We start from the raw sequence: 19,191 nt of genomic DNA on the forward strand, positions 1-19,191 counted from the left end.
CCCCACGCCCCGCCAGCCCCGCGGGGGGGAGACCCCTTGGCCAGGGCACTACCCGCCCCTGTGGCCTGAGGGGAGGCTGGCTCCTGTGGACGCCAAGGGAGCTTCCGCTCCGGCCCACGCAGGGCGCCGGCTGCCTCTCACCCCCTTCCAGCCCCACTTCCCCCGCTGCCTCCTCCGGCCCCCCCACTGCCCCTCACTCCGCAGGGAATCTCCCCCCACTGCCCCTCACTCCGCAGGGAATCTCCCCCCCCACTGCCCCCTGCCAGGAGCTGCCTCCTCCGGCCCCCCCACTGCCCCTCACTCCGCAGGGAATCTCCCCCCACTGCCCCCTGCCAGGAGCTGCCTCCTCCGGCCCCCCCACTGCCCCTCACTCCGCAGGGAATCTCCCCCCCACTGCCCCCTGCCAGGAGCTGCCTCCTCCGGCCCCCCCACTGCCCCTCACTCCACAGGGAATCTCCCCCCACTGCCCCCTGCCAGGAGCTGCCTCCTCCGGCCCCCCCCCCCCACTGCCCCTCACTCCGCAGGGAATCTCCCCCCACTGCCCCCTGCCAGGAGCTGCCTCCTCCGGCCCCCCCACTGCCCCTCACTCCACAGGGAATCTCCCCCCCACTACCCCCTGCCAGGAGCTGCCTCCTCCGGCCCCCCCCCCACTGCCCCTCACTCCACAGGGAATCTCCCCCCCCACTGCCCCCTGCCAGGAGCTGCCTCCTCCGGCCCCCCCCCCACTGCCCCTCACTCCACAGGGAATCTCCCCCCCCACTGCCCCCTGCCAGGAGCTGCCTCCTCCGGCCCCCCCCACTGCCCCTCACTCCGCAGGGAATCTCCCCCCACTGCCCCCTGCCAGGAGCTGCCTCCTCCGGCCCCCCCCCCCCACTGCCCCTCACTCCACAGGGAATCTCCCCCCCCACTGCCCCCTGCCAGGAGCTGCCTCCTCCGGCCCCCCCACTGCCCCTCACTCCGCAGGGAATCTCCCCCCCACTGCCCCCTGCCAGGAGCTGCCTCCTCCGCCCCCCCCCCCACTGCCCCTCACTCCACAGGGAATCTCCCCCCCCACTGCCCCCTGCCAGGAGCTGCCTCCTCCGGCCCCCCCCCACTGCCCCTCACTCCACAGGGAATCTCCCCCCCCACTGCCCCCTGCCAGGAGCTGCCTCCTCCGGCCCCCCCCCACTGCCCCTCACTCCACAGGGAATCTCCCCCCCACTGCCCCCTGCCAGGAGCTGCCTCCTCCGGCCCCCCCACTGCCCCTCACTCCACAGGGAATCTCCCCCCACTGCCCCCTGCCAGGAGCTGCCTCCTCCGGCCCCCCCACTGCCCCTCACTCCACAGGGAATCTCCCCCCCACTGCCCCCTGCCAGGAGCTGCCTCCTCCGGCCCCCCCACTGCCCCTCACTCCACAGGGAATCTCCCCCCACTGCCCCCTGCCAGGAGCTGCCTCCTCCGCCCCCCCCCCCACTGCCCCTCACTCCACAGGGAATCTCCCCCCCCACTGCCCCCTGCCAGGAGCTGCCTCCTCCGGCCCCCCCCCACTGCCCCTCACTCCACAGGGAATCTCCCCCCCCACTGCCCCCTGCCAGGAGCTGCCTTCTCCGGCCCCCCCCCACTGCCCCTCACTCCGCAGGGAATCTCCCCCCACTGCCCCCTGCCAGGAGCTGCCTCCTCCGGCCCCCCCCACGGCCCCTCACTCCACAGGGAATCTCCCCCCCCACTGCCCCCTGCCAGGAGCTGCCTCCTCCGGCCCCCCCACTGCCCCTCACTCCACAGGGAATCTCCCCCCCCACTGCCCCCTGCCAGGAGCTGCCTCCTCCGGCCCCCCCACTGCCCCTCACTCCGCAGGGAATCTCCCCCCCACTGCCCCCTGCCAGGAGCTGCCTCCTCCGGCCCCCCCCACTGCCCCTCACCCTGCAGGGAATCTCCCCCCCCACTGCCCCCTGCCAGGAGCTGCCTCCTCTGGCCCCCCCCACTGCCCTTCACTCCACAGGGAATCTCCCCCCCCACTGCCCCCTGCCAGGAGCTGCCTCCTCTGGCCCCCCCCACTGCCCCTCACTCCACAGGGAATCTCCCCCCCCACTGCCCCCTGCCAGGAGCAGCCTCCTCTGGCCCCCCCCCACTGCCCCTCACTCCGCAGGGAATCTCCCCCCCACTGCCCCTCACTCCACAGGGAATCTCCCCCCCCACTGCCCCCTGCCAGGAGCTGCCTCCTCTGGCCCCCCCCACTGCCCCTCACTCCACAGGGAATCTCCCCCACCACTGCCCCCTGCCAGGAGCAGCCTTCTCCGCCTGCAGGGCACGTGTGGATTGACCACGTTCTCCTGAGCACCTGACGGGCCCGTGTGCGTGGTGCCCCGGGTACGTGGCCAGCAGGGGCCTCCTGTGCAAAGCCGGGACCGTCCGTCCCCTTGGGGGAGACTCAGGCAGGGGCCTCCTGTGCAAAGCCGGGACCATCCCTCCCCTTGGGGGAGACTCAGGCAGGGGCCTCCTGTGCAAAGCCGGGACCATCCGTCCCCTTGGGGGGACTCAGGCAGGGGCCTCCTGTGCAAAGCCGGGACCATCCGTCCCCTAGGGGGGGACTCAGGCAGGGGCCTCCTGTGCAAAGCCGGGACCATCCGTCCCCTTGGGGGCCTCCTGAGACGGGCTGCCAGACACCCCACAATCTCAACCCCCCCAGCTGAGGAGCTGCTTAGATCTTCCTTTCAGCCATAGACCATGCTGGGGCCTTGGCCTTTGGCTTGTGGTGTGTCAGCCTGGGGCCTGTTCAAGGCAAGGCCGAGCCAATAGGTCTGGGGCAATTCTCAACGCAGGATCTTATTTGTGAGTTTCGTGTACCCCCCTCCCCTGATGGGCTCCCAACATGCTGCAGGAGACCTGGCTTGGGACCAGGAACACGCCGGACTCCAAGATGCTTTATGCAAAACAGGCCCTGGCCCGGATCGGGGTTGCGGTACCATCTGCGGAATGGGTCTCCCCCTCGCGCATGGACCACTCGGGCATGCAACGTGGGGTCTGTCTGAGGTGCCAGGGCTAACAAGGGCCATTACTGCTGCTCCAGAAACCTAATGGCTCGGTGATCAACCCAGCAACCTGCAAATGGGAGCGTTTGTCCTGTGACCCAAACTGCGCTTGGCCCTAGAAAGACACGTGCCCAGGCACCTGGTACTGGAATCCATCTCCAGCCTGGTACCTTTCCACAGGTATGGGAAGTCCTTTGCCTTCAGCTGCCTTTGGAAACGGCCTGGCCCGCCCTAAGAGGAGACAAAGGACTTTGCAGAAGCCGTAGACCCCGGCCAGAGGGAAGAGCAGCTCTGCCATGCAGCTGGTACGGGGGCAAGAACAGCTGCTTCGGGCAGGAATTCGCAGGGAGCAGGTTTCTCGTGGATTAGAAGCAGCTAAGTGGTTTTGTTCATGTTAGTTTAGTAACTGGCTTTGCTCTGTCTGTTTGCACTCGCAGCCACTTAGCGCCCCCTGCCTGTGCCCGGGACACACTCTGGTTTCTCATCGGGCCCAGTGTCGATAGCCGTTCCCTGGGGGAGGCTCCGCTGGGCGTCTCTGCCCCCCCTGAGAAGGGGGCCGGCCTCATGAGTCTGCCTGTGTACAGCTGTCCCAGAGCAGGACAGATTGACTGGGCCTTTGGTCCCATTTGGCGGTTGGGTTCCTGGCTGAGGTGTTACAGCTGGATCCTCCTGGAGCTGAACTGGGGCAGGGTCTGTGTTGCTCTCCGGGGGGGTGACCCCAACTCTGCGCCTGGGCTGGGGGAGACCAGGGCTGCTGGCCCAGCAGCACAGGGTGGTGGGGAGCCCAGCGGGCAGGAAGGTGGCATCAGAGGCTTGATCAGGCCGTGGGGGGACAAGCCCAAGGGGATTTCTGTGAGTCAGGCCGCCACGCCCCCAGCGTCCAGCATTAGGAAGCTTCTGTTTGGCAGGTTTCGATGCAGCCCGACGTGACGCTGCCGCGCGTGGGGCCGAGATGGGCTGGGGCACTTGCCATGTGACTCTGATTTCCAACATTACTGTTCAGTTTCAAAACCTTAATGCTGGGTTTGGGGCAATGCCACGCGCCGTATCAAAGGGGTTGGACAGGGCTTCTATCAGCCCCCTCCCCCGCGAAATGAAGCTATTGCTTGTGGCAGAAGTGGGGAACAGCAACACTCTGAACATCCTAACAGGAAATATTTTCACATCCCGTGTTCTTCACTGTCAGTGTCTCAGGAGCGATTCACGCAGCTGGGCTGTGCTGGCCGGCTCCGTGGCAGCCCCCATGCTCTCGCTGTGCTGCGCCATGTACACGCACGTCTCTGGAGCATGCAGACTAGCAGCCAGTCTGCCAGGCAGAGGGGTCGGTTTGGTGGCTCTCGCTGTGCTGTGCGGTGGGTAGAGCGCCATGTACACGCACGTCTCTGGAGCGTGCAGACTAGCAGCCAGTCTGCCAGGCAGAGAGGTCGGTTTGGTGGCTCTCGCTGTGCTGCGCGGTGGGTAGAGCGCCATGTACACGCACGTCTCTGGAGCGTGCAGACTAGCAGCCAGTCTGCCAGGCAGAGGGGTCGGTTTGGTGGCTCTCGCTGTGCTGCGCGGTGGGTAGAGCGCCATGTACACGCACGTCTCTGGAGCGTGCAGACTAGCAGCCAGTCTGCCAGGCAGAGGGGTCGGTTTGGTGGCTCTCGCTGTGCTGCGCGGTGGGTAGAGCGCCATGTACACGCACGTCTCTGGAGCGTACAGACTAGCAGCCAGTCTGCCAGGCAGAGGGGTCGGTTTGGCGGCTCTCGCTGTGCTGCGCGGTGGGTAGAGCGCCATGTACACGCACGTCTCTGGAGCGTGCAGACTAGCAGCCAGTCTGCCAGGCAGAGGGGTCGGTTTGGCGGCTCTCGCTGTGCTGCGCGGTGGGTAGAGCGCCATGTACACGCACGTCTCTGGAGCGTACAGACTAGCAGCCAGTCTGCCAGGCAGAGGGGTCGGTTTGGTGGCTCTCGCTGTGCTGCGCGGTGGGTGGAGCGCCATGTACACGCACGTCTCTGGAGCGTACAGACTAGCAGCCAGTCTGCCAGGCAGAGGGGTCGGTTTGGTGGCTCTCGCTGTGCTGCGCGGTGGGTGGAGCGCCATGTACACGCACGTCTCTGGAGCGTACAGACTAGCAGCCAGTCTGCCAGGCAGAGGGGTCGGTTTGGTGGCTCTCGCTGTGCTGCGCGGTGGGTAGAGCGCCATGTACACGCACGTCTCTGGAGCGTACAGACTAGCAGCCAGTCTGCCAGGCAGAGGGGTCGGTTTGGTGGCTCTCGCTGTGCTGCGCCATGTACACGCACGTCTCTGGAGCGTACAGACTAGCAGCCAGTCTGCCAGGCAGAGGGGTCGGTTTGGCGGCTCTCGCTGTGCTGCGCGGTGGGTAGAGCGCCATGTACACGCACGTCTCTGGAGCGTGCAGACTAGCAGCCAGTCTGCCAGGCAGAGGGGTCGGTTTGGTGGCTCTCGCTGTGCTGCGCGGTGGGTAGAGCGCCATGTACACGCACGTCTCTGGAGCGTACAGACTAGCAGCCAGTCTGCCAGGCAGAGGGGTCGGTTTGGTGGCTCTCGCTGTGCTGTGCGGTGGGTAGAGCGCCATGTACACGCACGTCTCTGGAGCGTACAGACTAGCAGCCAGTCTGCCAGGCAGAGGGGTCGGTTTGGTGGCTCTCGCTGTGCTGCGCGGTGGGTAGAGCGCCATGTACACGCACGTCTCTGGAGCGTACAGACTAGCAGCCAGTCTGCCAGGCAGAGGGGTCGGTTTGGCGGCTCTCGCTGTGCTGCGCGGTGGGTAGAGCGCCATGTACACGCACGTCTCTGGAGCGTACAGACTAGCAGCCAGTCTGCCAGGCAGAGGGGTCGGTTTGGTGGCTCTCGCTGTGCTGCGCGGTGGGTAGAGCGCCATGTACACGCACGTCTCTGGAGCGTACAGACTAGCAGCCAGTCTGCCAGGCAGAGGGGTCGGTTTGGTGGCTCTCGCTGTGCTGTGCGGTGGGTAGAGCGCCATGTACACGCACGTCTCTGGAGCGTGCAGACTAGCAGCCAGTCTGCCAGGCAGAGGGGTCGGTTTGGTGGCTCTCGCTGTGCTGCGCGGTGGGTGGAGCGCCATGTACACGCACGTCTCTGGAGCGTGCAGACTAGCAGCCAGTCTGCCAGGCAGAGGGGTCGGTTTGGTGGCTCTCGCTGTGCTGCGCGGTGGGTGGAGCGCCATGTACACGCACGTCTCTGGAGCGTGCAGACTAGCAGCCAGTCTGCCAGGCAGAGGGGTCGGTTTGGTGGCTCTCGCTGTGCTGCGCGGTGGGTAGAGCGCCATGTACACGCACGTCTCTGGAGCGTACAGACTAGCAGCCAGTCTGCCAGGCAGAGGGGTCGGTTTGGTGGCTCTCGCTGTGCTGTGCGGTGGGTGGAGCGCCATGTACACGCACGTCTCTGGAGCGTACAGACTAGCAGCCAGTCTGCCAGGCAGAGGGGTCGGTTTGGTGGCTCTCGCTGTGCTGCGCGGTGGGTAGAGCGCCATGTACACGCACGTCTCTGGAGCGTGCAGACTAGCAGCCAGTCTGCCAGGCAGAGGGGTCGGTTTGGTGGCTCTCGCTGTGCTGCGCGGTGGGTAGAGCGCCATGTACACGCACGTCTCTGGAGCGTACAGACTAGCAGCCAGTCTGCCAGGCAGAGGGGTCGGTTTGGTGGCTCTCGCTGTGCTGCGCGGTGGGTAGAGCGCCATGTACACGCACGTCTCTGGAGCGTACAGACTAGCAGCCAGTCTGCCAGGCAGAGGGGTCGGTTTGGTGGCTCTCGCTGTGCTGCGCGGTGGGTAGAGCGCCATGTACACGCACGTCTCTGGAGCGTACAGACTAGCAGCCAGTCTGCCAGGCAGAGGGGTCGGTTTGGTGGCTCTCGCTGTGCTGCGCGGTGGGTAGAGCGCCATGTACACGCACGTCTCTGGAGCGTACAGACTAGCAGCCAGTCTGCCAGGCAGAGGGGTCGGTTTGGTGGCTCTCGCTGTGCTGTGCGGTGGGTGGAGCGCCATGTACACGCACGTCTCTGGAGCGTACAGACTAGCAGCCAGTCTGCCAGGCAGAGGGGTCGGTTTGGTGGCTCTCGCTGTGCTGCGCGGTGGGTAGAGCGCCATGTACACGCACGTCTCTGGAGCGTACAGACTAGCAGCCAGTCTGCCAGGCAGAGGGGTCGGTTTGGTGGCTCTCGCTGTGCTGTGCGGTGGGTGGAGCGCCATGTACACGCACGTCTCTGGAGCGTACAGACTAGCAGCCAGTCTGCCAGGCAGAGGGGTCGGTTTGGTGGCTCTCGCTGTGCTGCGCGGTGGGTGGAGCGCCATGTACACGCACGTCTCTGGAGCGTACAGACTAGCAGCCAGTCTGCCAGGCAGAGGGGTCGGTTTGGTGGCTCTCGCTGTGCTGCGCGGTGGGTAGAGCGCCATGTACACGCACGTCTCTGGAGCGTACAGACTAGCAGCCAGTCTGCCAGGCAGAGGGGTTGGTTTGGTGGCTCTCGCTGTGCTGCGCGGTGGGTAGAGCGCCATGTACACGCACGTCTCTGGAGCGTACAGACTAGCAGCCAGTCTGCCAGGCAGAGGGGTCGGTTTGGTGGCTCTCGCTGTGCTGCGCGGTGGGTAGAGCGCCATGTACACGCACGTCTCTGGAGCGTGCAGACTAGCAGCCAGTCTGCCAGGCAGAGGGGTCGGTTTGGTGGCTCTCGCTGTGCTGTGCGGTGGGTAGAGCGCCATGTACACGCACGTCTCTGGAGCGTGCAGACTAGCAGCCAGTCTGCCAGGCAGAGGGGTCGGTTTGGCGGCTCTCGTTGTGCTGCGCGGTGGGTGGAGCGCCATGTACACGCACGTCTCTGGAGCGTACAGACTAGCAGCCAGTCTGCCAGGCAGAGGGGTCGGTTTGGTGGCTCTCTCTGTGCTGCGCGGTGGGTAGAGCGCCATGTACACGCACGTCTCTGGAGCGTACAGACTAGCAGCCAGTCTGCCAGGCAGAGGGGTCGGTTTGGTGGCTCTCGCTGTGCTGCGCGGTGGGTAGAGCGCCATGTACACGCACGTCTCTGGAGCGTGCAGACTAGCAGCCAGTCTGCCAGGCAGAGGGGTCGGTTTGGTGGCTCTCGCTGTGCTGCGCGGTGGGTAGAGCGCCATGTACACGCACGTCTCTGGAGCGTACAGACTAGCAGCCAGTCTGCCAGGCAGAGGGGTCGGTTTGGTGGCTCTCGCTGTGCTGCGCGGTGGGTGGAGCGCCATGTACACGCACGTCTCTGGAGCGTGCAGACTAGCAGCCAGTCTGCCAGGCAGAGGGGTCGGTTTGGCGGCTCTCGCTGTGCTGCGCGGTGGGTAGAGCGCCATGTACACGCACGTCTCTGGAGCGTACAGACTAGCAGCCAGTCTGCCAGGCAGAGGGGTCGGTTTGGTGGCTCTCGCTGTGCTGCGCGGTGGGTGGAGCGCCATGTACACGCACGTCTCTGGAGCGTGCAGACTAGCAGCCAGTCTGCCAGGCAGAGGGGTCGGTTTGGTGGCTCTCGCTGTGCTGTGCGGTGGGTAGAGCGCCATGTACACGCACGTCTCTGGAGCGTACAGACTAGCAGCCAGTCTGCCAGGCAGAGGGGTCGGTTTGGTGGCTCTCGCTGTGCTGTGCGGTGGGTGGAGCGCCATGTACACGCACGTCTCTGGAGCGTACAGACTAGCAGCCAGTCTGCCAGGCAGAGGGGTCGGTTTGGTGGCTCTCGTTGTGCTGTGCGGTGGGTAGAGCGCCATGTACACGCACGTCTCTGGAGCGTACAGACTAGCAGCCAGTCTGCCAGGCAGAGGGGTCGGTTTGGTGGCTCTCGCTGTGCTGCGCGGTGGGTAGAGCGCCATGTACACGCACGTCTCTGGAGCGTACAGACTAGCAGCCAGTCTGCCAGGCAGAGGGGTCGGTTTGGTGGCTCTCGCTGTGCTGTGCGGTGGGTGGAGCGCCATGTACACGCACGTCTCTGGAGCGTACAGACTAGCAGCCAGTCTGCCAGGCAGAGGGGTCGGTTTGGTGGCTCTCGCTGTGCTGCGCGGTGGGTAGAGCGCCATGTACACGCACGTCTCTGGAGCGTGCAGACTAGCAGCCAGTCTGCCAGGCAGAGGGGTCGGTTTGGTGGCTCTCGCTGTGCTGCGCGGTGGGTGGAGCGCCATGTACACGCACGTCTCTGGAGCGTGCAGACTAGCAGCCAGTCTGCCAGGCAGAGGGGTCGGTTTGGTGGCTCTCGCTGTGCTGCGCGGTGGGTAGAGCGCCATGTACACGCACGTCTCTGGAGCGTGCAGACTAGCAGCCAGTCTGCCAGGCAGAGGGGTCGGTTTGGTGGCTCTCGCTGTGCTGCGCGGTGGGTGGAGCGCCATGTACACGCACGTCTCTGGAGCGTACAGACTAGCAGCCAGTCTGCCAGGCAGAGGGGTCGGTTTGGTGGCTCTCGCTGTGCTGCGCGGTGGGTAGAGCGCCATGTACACGCACGTCTCTGGAGCGTACAGACTAGCAGCCAGTCTGCCAGGCAGAGGGGTCGGTTTGGTGGCTCTCGCTGTGCTGTGCGGTGGGTAGAGCGCCATGTACACGCACGTCTCTGGAGCGTACAGACTAGCAGCCAGTCTGCCAGGCAGAGGGGTCGGTTTGGTGGCTCTCGCTGTGCTGCGCGGTGGGTAGAGCGCCATGTACACGCACGTCTCTGGAGCGTACAGACTAGCAGCCAGTCTGCCAGGCAGAGGGGTCGGTTTGGTGGCTCTCGCTGTGCTGCGCGGTGGGTAGAGCGCCATGTACACGCACGTCTCTGGAGCGTGCAGACTAGCAGCCAGTCTGCCAGGCAGAGGGGTCGGTTTGGCGGCTCTCGCTTTCTGCGTGCCCAGCCACGCCAGTGCTGGTGCTGCAGAGGACGGTCCCCTGCTCCAGATTGCGCTTGGCCAATGGCTCCCAAAGCACAAAAGGTGATTGGAGCCCGGCTTGCGGCTTTACTCTGCCCAGTGAATGGTGGAGATGAAGCCCTGGCGGATACAGGCCCCTTGGGGCTTACATGGAAGAGAGACTCTTCACAGACCTTGAAACCGCGTTACCTGCCAAGAGAGAGAAAAGGCAAAACTGCCCGGAGCCCCCAGTGCTGGGCAGAATCCGCTGGTGCCAGCAGCAGCAGGCCGGACAGGTGAATTCGAGGGGCGGCTGCTGGATGAGCCGTCCAGCCCCTAGAGGGCGCTCTCAGAAATACACGGGGGCGGGCAGCCCCCAGGACTCGATGTTCGGGACGTGCGGCTCAGAATAGCAGTTGCTAAGGGTGCAGTTTATCACTCACCAGGACCTGAGTGCGCCGAATCCGAGAGCAAAGCCCCTGGGTTCCCCGGCCGCAGCAGGCGCCTCGTGGGGCTGCATTTTCTGAGCTGCTGGGAGGGACGATAACCCTCTGCCCGAGGAGGGGGCTCATGTCCAAGGGCCCCCCAGCGACGCCCCGTCTCTGGGTCTGCGGTCCCAGCCAGGCACAGTACGGCCCAGGCCCGGCCCACCACTGGTGCTGAAGCAGGAATGTGCCACCAAGCGCACGGCTGCCTGTTTGCTGGCGCCTGAGCCCAGACGGAGCCGTGGCCCTGGCTAATGCTGCTTTAATCCCCGACGGAAATAGCGCCAGGAAGCCGCAGGATGTTCTCCCAAGCCGGGTGAAGGCAGGCTGGAGGTCAGCGACTGCTGGCCGGGAAAGAGGCCCGTGGCAGCCAGCGGCGAGCAGGCACCGGGGGACGTGCCTCTCGGGGTGGAGAGCAGCGTGTTCAATGCTCCGCGAAGCATCACCTAATGCTCCTGCACTGTGGGGCTGGGGCTTGCCGGGAGCAGACGAGCAGTGACTGCAGGGCTCTGGGGCGAGGGGGAAGGGCAGGGGCACAGGCTGTTCTTGCCCATCCTTCCAGCGGAGGGCCAGGGCCCAGGCAGGGCAGGGCAGGGCCTGCCTAGAGAGGAATGCAGGCTGCGGATGGGACACCTCTATGAGCAGGGCTGTTGCTCTGGGACAGAGGCCAGGCGCCTCCGCACCCCGAGACAGCAGCGGTTCCCGGGCAGGTGACAAGGCACACGGGTGTGCAGAGGCTGCTCTGTGGAAGGGCTGACTGTTGCGGGGGGTGGGACCAACAAGCAAGAGCTGGGCAAGGGGGCCTGCTCGCCACTTTTGCCGTCTGCTAGTGAGAGCCAGGCGTCCGGGGAGAGGCTCGCTAGGGTCCATCCACCTTTAGAATATGGAGTTAGTAGCACCCCACAGACTTGCTGGGGAGACTGGCATAAAGGGCAGCTTGCCCAGGAAGGACAGGCAGGTAGAAGGGAGGGTTGCCTTGTACGTCAAGAAGCAGCGTGCACATCCTGAGCTCCAGAAGGCGGCGGGAGGCACAGCAGTGGAGTCCAAGGGTGACAGTAATGGTGAGCTCCTGGAAGGGGAGTGCTGCAGACACCAAGCCAGGAAGGGGGGTGAGGCATTGCTGGAATGAACCCTAGAAATGCCCAGCACAAGCCCGGGTAGCAAGGGGGACCCTCGCAACCCAGGCAGCTGCTGGAAAAGTCATGTGGCAAAACACAAGGTGCAGCAAGCTCTGGTAAAATGGCCTGAGGCCTCGGCGTGCGGCCCAGGCAGCAGAACCCCGTCGTCGCGGCGAGGGCCGGGCGCAGCCAGAGGGACGCTCGTGGGATGGACGCACCCGCAGGGAGGGGCAAAAGACTTCCTCGCCGTGGGCCTGCCCCTCCCGGTGAAAGCGTGCCTTCCGCGTGACTCCGCCCATCAGCTGGGAGCTGCAGCTGAGCCGGGGAGAACAGAGCCCCGGGACGGGGGATGCTGCGCTCCGGGTTTGGGTCACCTCGAAGCGTAAGCGAGAGCTCCCCAGCCGCTTTGTCTGGCTCGGTGCTGAGGGACGCACGGGGCTGGCTCATTATGGGAGCTGCTGGGGCCTTTCGAAACGGGCACAGGAGCTCAGCTACGTGCTCGCTTCACCTTGGCCCATGCTCTGGGTTCCTGTCCTACCCAGTGCCGCTGGGGGTGTCGCCTCGGAGCGCCTGGGCACGGGGCAGGCTGACGGGAGTCTCGTCGCGATCCCTGGGAGCGATGGCCCAAGGCAGGCCCCCGGGCGGCAGAGCTCAGCACCCAAGGGTCTGTCTGTGGTTCTGGGGCCAGGCTGCCTAGGTGCCTCAGGGGTTTGCACTGGAGAAGGGCTGGAGCAGTCCAAGGACCGAGCTCAGCGCCCTGGCTCCGAGCCACCTGTGCTGCATTGCACGTGCCTCCCTCTGTCTGTCCTGAGGGGGGGCAGGGAGGGGGCCGGACCAGCCACCAAGGGTGCGGTGAGGGACAGGGCTGCCGTGCCAGGCAGAGGATGGGCAGCGGGCCGGAAGGCCAGGGCAGAAAGGCCCCTCCTGGCAGGGCACCCGCTCTGCCTCGGTGCCAGCCCCCGGGCTAAGCCCTGGCCGCTCTTCCCACCGAGGGGCCTTTCCCTGCTGTCCTGGGGCCTGTGCACCTGCCCGGCAGCCTAGAGCCCAGCGACAGCAGAGCCCCCGGCTCCCTGCGGGGACTCCCAGGGCACCGGTGCTGCCTGGCCCTGCCCCTGCCCCTGCCCCTGCCTCTCCCCAGGGCGGGCCCCACAGCGCCTGGCTCCAGCCTCCTGGGAGCCCAGCCCGGCCCCGCCCTCCCCAGGCTTCCCCCAGCCGCCTGGGAGCATGAATCACACCCCGGAGCCAGGGCCAGGCCTTGCTGGGGGCTCCCGGAGCCTGCCCGGAGCAGGGCGTCTCAGCGCCCGGCCCAGAGCCCCTGGCCCCGGCCCTGTAATCCCCGGCACTAGGGCCCTTTCCATCCCCCCTCGCAGCCCCCGCTTGCCGCAGCGCTTAGTCCGGGCCGGGGACACCCGGGCGCCCGGCCGGTCTCCGGGGAGCTGCCGCAGCGCGCTCGGGGCAGGCATTGGTCGCTCCCCGCCGCAGAGCCCCGCAGCAGCGACGTGACGGCTCGGGACGCCGGGAGCGCGGCCAGCGGGGACCGACCCTTCCCCGGGTCCCGCTGGGCTCGTGTCCCCCGCCCCGCCCGGCCCGAAAGCGGCTGCGCCCCCCGCCCCCAGCCCCGCGCCGGAGAGCTAAGCCGCCGCCTGCGCACGACGGCCGGGCCGGGCCGGTACCTGGGCGGGTAGAGGCGCCGCTGCCGCTCCCCGGCGCTGACCGCGTCCCGGGCGAGCAGGAATCCGGCGGCCAGGGAGCCGGCTCCCGCCGCGGCCAAGAGGCCGGCGCACTGGCGGGCGCGCAGCAGGCGGGCGAAGGTACCGGCCATGCCTGGAGCGGGGCAGGAGCGGGACTCGGAGGCGGCGGCAGCTCTGGAGCCAGGCGCAGAGTGGAGGGGGGGCAGGACGTGATGGGAATGGGAACCGCGTAGGGGCGGGCAGGAGAGGAGATTACAGCGAGCCGCAGTGAGCTCGGGCCGCAGCGTGCCAGGCCCCCGCCCGCCCCCCAGCCCGCCCCCGCCCGCCACAGCCAGGCCCCCGCCCGCCCCCCAGCCCGCCCCCGCCCGCCACAGCCAGCCCCCCAGCCCGCCTCAGCCAGGCCCCCAGCCCGCCCCCGCCCGCCCCCCAGCCAGCCCCCCAGTCCGCCACAGCCAGCCCCCCAGTCCGCCCCCGCCCGCCACAGCCAGCCCCCCAGCCCGCCCCCGCCCGCCTGAGCCAGCCCCCCAGCCCGCCCCCGACCCCCCGCCAGCCTCCCAGCCCCTCAGCCTTCCCCCTGCGGACCTGGGGCCTGGAACCATCCCTCCCCCCGCCCTGGCCCGGGCCCCAGCCCCCCTTCTATTCTCCTCCCCCTGCACTGGTGCCCCCCCAGGTGTTCAGAGCCCTGGAGCCGCCCCGGGCCGGCCCGGCTGCAGGCGCTCGGCGGGGCTGTCCTGGGCAGCGTCGGCTCAGCACCGGGGCCGTGGACAGCGCAGCGCTGGGGGCGGGGGGCGGCCGGGGGAGCCGGGCTCCGGGCGGGGGAGGGGCAGCGACACTGGGCGAGCCCCGGGCCAGCCCCGCGCTGCGGCCCGTGGGTTGGGCGCTGGGGGCGGCGCTGGAGCAAAGTCCAGAGGCAGAAGCGAGCTAATGAACCGCGCCTGGGGACCGGCCGCGCCCTGGCCAAGCCCCGCAGGGCGCCCTCGCACCCGCCGGCCGGTGGGGAGCACGGGGGGTACCAAGCCCCGCTCCAGGCCCTGGGCTCCCAGAGCGTCCTGCCAGGGGCCCGGCGAGAGACCCGGCTCCCGGGGCCCCGCTCCAGCGCCCCCCAGCAGTTCCAGCCCCTTGGCTCGTCCCCCAGCCGAGCCCCCCTCTCTCCCTCGCCTGCGGCTGCCTCTGGCGGGCACTGGCCGGGCGCTGTCCCGCCTGCAGCCGCGGGCCAGGCCTTCTTGCCCTTCGCCTGTCACGGGGCGTCTCGCCGAAGCCCCCCGACCGCTGGCGCCTGCCCCTGCCCCCAGATTGCGCTTTGCTTTTGCCAGGCTCGCGCTACTGACTCCTATTTAGCGTGTGGCCTTCGCCCCGCTCCCCCCCCCCCCGTGCTGCTCTGCCCTCCCCTGCTCTGGCTGCGCTCTGTGCCTGGGCCTGTCACTGCTCAGTGACCTGCCCGCACGGCAGGGGCCTCGGCTCGCCCGGGGGGTGATGGACACACAGCCACGGGGCACCAGCCACCCAGGGGCCTCGGCTCGCCCAGGAGGTGATGGACACACAGCCACGGGGCACCAGCCACCCAGGGACCTCGGCTCGCCCAGGAGGTGATGGACACACAGCCACGGGGCACCAGCCACCCAGGGACCTCGGCTCGCCCAGGAGGTGATGGACACACAGCCACGGGGCACCAGCCACCCAGGGGCCTCGGCTCGCCCGGGGGGTGATGGACACACAGCCACGGGGCACCAGCCACCCAGGGGCCTCGGCTCGCCCGGGGGGTGATGGACACACAGCCACGGGGCACCAGCCACCCAGGGACCTCGGCTCGCCCGGGGGTGATGGACACACAGCCACGGGGCACCAGCCACCCAGGGACCTCGGCTCGCCTGGGGGTGATGGACACACAGCCACGGGGCACCAGCCACCCAGGGACCTCGGCTCGCCCAGGAGGTGATGGACACACAGCCACGGGGCACCAGCCACCCAGGGACCTCGGCTCGCCCAGGAGGTGATGGACACACAGCCACGGGGCACCAGCCACCCAGGGACCTCGGCTCGCCTGGGGGTGATGGACACACAGCCACGGGGCACCAGCCACCCAGGGACCTCGGCTCGCCCGGGGGGTGATGGACACACAGCCACGGGGCACCAGCCACCCAGGGACCTCGGCTCGCCTGGGGGTGATGGACACACAGCCACGGGGCACCAGCCACCCAGGGACCTCGGCTCGCCCGGGGGGTGATGGACACACAGCCACGGGGCACCAGCCACCCAGGGACCTCGGCTCGCCTGGGGGTGATGGACACACAGCCACGGGGCACCAGCCACCCAGGGACCTCGGCTCGCCCGGGGGGTGATGGACACACAGCCACGGGGCACCAGCCACCCAGGGACCTCGGCTCGCCTGGGGGTGATGGACACACAGCCACGGGGCACCAGCCACCCAGGAGCCTCGGCTCGCCCGGGGGGTGATGGACACACAGCCACGGGGCACCAGCCACCCAGGGACCTCGGCTCGCCTGGGGGTGATGGACACACAGCCACGGGGCACCAGCCACCCAGGGACCTCGGCTCGCCCGGGGGGTGATGGACACACAGCCACGGGGCACCAGCCACCCAGGGACCTCGGCTCGCCTGGGGGTGATGGACACACAGCCACGGGGCACCAGCCACCCAGGGACCTCGGCTCGCCCAGGAGGTGATGGACACACAGCCACGGGGCACCAGCCACCCAGGGACCTCGGCTCGCCCAGGAGGTGATGGACACACAGCCACGGGGCACCAGCCACCCAGGGACCTCGGCTCGCCCGGGGGGTGATGGACACACAGCCACGGGGCACCAGACACCCAGGGACCTCGGCTCGCCCAGGGGGTGATGGACACACAGCCACGGGGCACCAGACACCCAGGGACCTCGGCTCGCCTGGGGGGTGATGGACACACAGCCACGGGGCACCAGACACCCAGGGACCTCGGCTCGCCTGGGGGGTGATGGACACACAGCCACGGGGCACCAGCCACCCAGGGACCTCGGCTCGCCCGGGGGGTGATGGACACACAGCCACGGGGCACCAGCCACCCAGGGACCTCGGCTCGCCTGGGGGGTGATGGACACACAGCCACGGGGCACCAGCCACCCAGGGACCTCGGCTCGCCCAGGAGGTGATGGACACACAGCCACGGGGCACCAGACACCCAGGGGCCTCGGCTCGCCTGGGGGGTGATGGACACACAGCCACGGGGCACCAGCCACCCAGGGGCCTCGGCTCGCCCAGGAGGTGATGGACACACAGCCACGGGGCACCAGCCACCCAGGGGCCTCGGCTCGCCCGGGGGGTGATGGACACACAGCCACGGGGCACCAGACACCCAGGGGCCTCGGCTCGCCCAGGAGGTGATGGACACACAGCCACGGGGCACCAGACACCCAGGGGCCTCGGCTCGCCTGGGGGTTGATGGACACACAGCCACGGGGCACCAGACACCCAGGGGCCTCGGCTCGCCCGCGGGGTGATGGACACACAGCCACGGGGCACCAGCCACCCAGGGACCTCGGCTCGCCCGGGGGTGATGGACACACAGCCACGGGGCACCAGCCACCCAGGGGCCTCGGCTCGCCCGGGGGGTGATGGACACACAGCCACGGGGCACCAGCCACCCAGGGGCCTCGGCTCGCCCGGGGGGTGATGGACACACAGCCACGGGGCACCAGCCACCCAGGGGCCTCAGCGCTGCTGCCACGCAGCCCCAGGGGGACTGCACGTGCCTGGCCCCTGCCCCACCTGCACCTGCTCCTCTGCTCCAGCATTGCAGAGCCCTGGGCAGTGCCAGGGCGCCCCACAGGACCAGGGCAGTGTGTGGGGCCGTGCGTCAGAGAGCCCAGAAATGGCTCACAGCCCGATTGGTGCTCGCTCTCTGTGCTACGGCCCTCCGTTCTCGTCCTGCTCGCTCTCTGTGCTACGGCCCTCCGCTCTCGGCCTGCTCGCTCTCTGTGCTACGGCCCTCCGCTCTCGTCCTGCTCGCTCTCTGTGCTACGGCCCTGTGCCCTGGGCCTGCTCGCTCTCTGTGCTACGGCCCTGTGCTCTCGTCCTGCTCGCTCTCTGTGCTACGGCCCTCCGTTCTCGTCCTGCTCGCTCTCTGTGCTACGGCCCTCCGCTCTCGGCCTGCTCGCTCTCTGTGCTACGGCCCTGTGCCCTGGGCCTGCTCGCTCTCTGTGCTACGGCCCTCCGCTCTCGTCCTGCTCGCTCTCTGTGCTACGGCCCTCCGCTCTCGTCCTGCTCGCTCTCTGTGCTACGGCCCTCCGCTCTCGGCCTGCTCGCTCTCTGCGCTACGGCCCTCCGCTCTCGTCCTGCTCGCTCTCTGTGCTACGGCCCTCCGCTCTCGGCCTGCTCGCTCTCTGTGCTACGGCCCTCCGCTCTCGTCCTGCTCGCTCTCTGTGCTACGGCCCTCCGCTCTCGTCCTGCTCGCACTCTGTGCTATGGCCCTCCGCTCTCGTCCTGCTCGCTCTCTGTGCTACGGCCCTGTGCCCTGGGCCTGCTCGCTCTCTGTGCTACGGCCCTGTGCTCTCGTCCTGCTCGCTCTCTGTGCTACGGCCCTCCGCTCTCGCCCTGCTCGCTCTCTGTGCTACGGCCCTCCGCTCTCGTCCTGCTCGCTCTCTGTGCTACGGCCCTCCGCTCTCGTCCTGCTCGCTCTCTGTGCTACGGCCCTCCGCTCTCGTCCTGCTCGCTCTCTGTGCTACGGCCCTGTGCCCTGGGCCTGCTCGCTCTCTGTGCTACGGCCCTCCGCTCTCGTCCTGCTCGCTCTCTGTGCTACGGCCCTCCGCTCTCGTCCTGCTCGCTCTCTGTGCTACGGCCCTCCGCTCTCGTCCTGCTCGCTCTCTGTGCTACGGCCCTCCGCTCTCGGCCTGCTCGCTCTCTGTGCTACGGCCCTCCGCTCTCGGCCTGCTCGCTCTCTGTGCTACGGCCCTGTGCTCTCGTCCTGCTCGCTCTCTGTGCTACGGCCCTCCGCTCTCGTCCTGCTCGCTCTCTGTGCTACGGCCCTCCGCTCTCGGCCTGCTCGCTCTCTGTGCTACGGCCCTGTGCTCTTGTCCTGCTCGCTCTCTGTGCTACGGCCCTCCGCTCTCGTCCTGCTCGCTCTCTGTGCTACGGCCCTCCGCTCTCGTCCTGCTCGCTCTCTGTGCTACGGCCCTGTGCCCTGGGCCTGCTCGCTCTCTGTGCTACGGCCCTGTGCTCTCGGCCTGCTCGCTCTCTGTGCTACGGCCCTCCGCTCTCGTCCTGCTCGCTCTCTGTGCTACGGCCCTCCGCTCTCATCCTGCTCGCTCTCTGTGCTACGGCCCTGTGCCCTGGGCCTGCTCGCTCTCTGTGCTACGGCCCTGTGCTCTCGGCCTGCTCGCTCTCTGTGCTACGGCCCTCCGCTCTCGTCCTGCTCGCTCTCTGTGCTACGGCCCTCCGCTCTCGGCCTGCTCGCTCTCTGTGCTACGGCCCTCCGCTCTCGGCCTGCTCGCTCTCTGTGCTACGGCCCTGTGCCCTGGGCCTGCTCGCTCTCTGTGCTACGGCCCTCCGCTCTCGTCCTGCTCGCTCCCTGTGCTACGGCCCTCCGCTCTCGTCCTGCTCGCTCTCTGTGCTACGGCCCTCCGCTCTCGTCCTGCTCGCTCTCTGTGCTACGGCCCTGTGCCCTGGGCCTGCTCGCTCTCTGTGCTACGGCCCTCCGCTCTCGTCCTGCTCGCTCTCTGTGCTACGGCCCTCCGCTCTCGGCCTGCTCGCTCTCTGTGCTACGGCCCTCCGCTCTCGTCCTGCTCGCTCTCTGTGCTACGGCCCTCCGCTCTCGGCCTGCTCGCTCTCTGTGCTACGGCCCTCCGCTCTCATCCTGCTCGCTCTCTGTGCTACGGCCCTGTGCCCTGGGCCTGCTCGCTCTCTGTGCTACGGCCCTCCGCTCTCGTCCTGCTCGCTCTCTGTGCTACGGCCCTCCGCTCTCGTCCTGCTCGCTCTCTGTGCTACGGCCCTGTGCCCTGGGCCTGCTCGCTCTCTGTGCTACGGCCCTGTGCTCTCGGCCTGCTCGCTCTCT

General features: G+C 68.3%; 1 protein-coding gene across 1 annotated transcript in view; it reads right to left on the minus strand.

Moving 5' to 3' along the window:
• The window catches only part of LOC142825182 (creatine kinase U-type, mitochondrial), a 29,872-nt gene extending 16,420 nt beyond the window's left edge, over positions 1-13,452 (minus strand). The window contains exon 1 of the mRNA XM_089782133.1: positions 13,129-13,452. Coding sequence (XP_089638259.1) covers positions 13,129-13,277 — 149 coding nt within the window. The 5' untranslated portion in view covers positions 13,278-13,452. The remainder of the gene's footprint in view (positions 1-13,128) is intronic.
• Between the last annotated feature and the right edge of the window lie 5,739 nt (positions 13,453-19,191).

This window comes from Pelodiscus sinensis, chromosome 14, assembly GCF_052426305.1.
Source record: "Pelodiscus sinensis isolate ZL-2025 chromosome 14, ASM5242630v1, whole genome shotgun sequence".
Classification (NCBI taxonomy): domain Eukaryota; kingdom Metazoa; phylum Chordata; order Testudines; family Trionychidae; genus Pelodiscus; species Pelodiscus sinensis.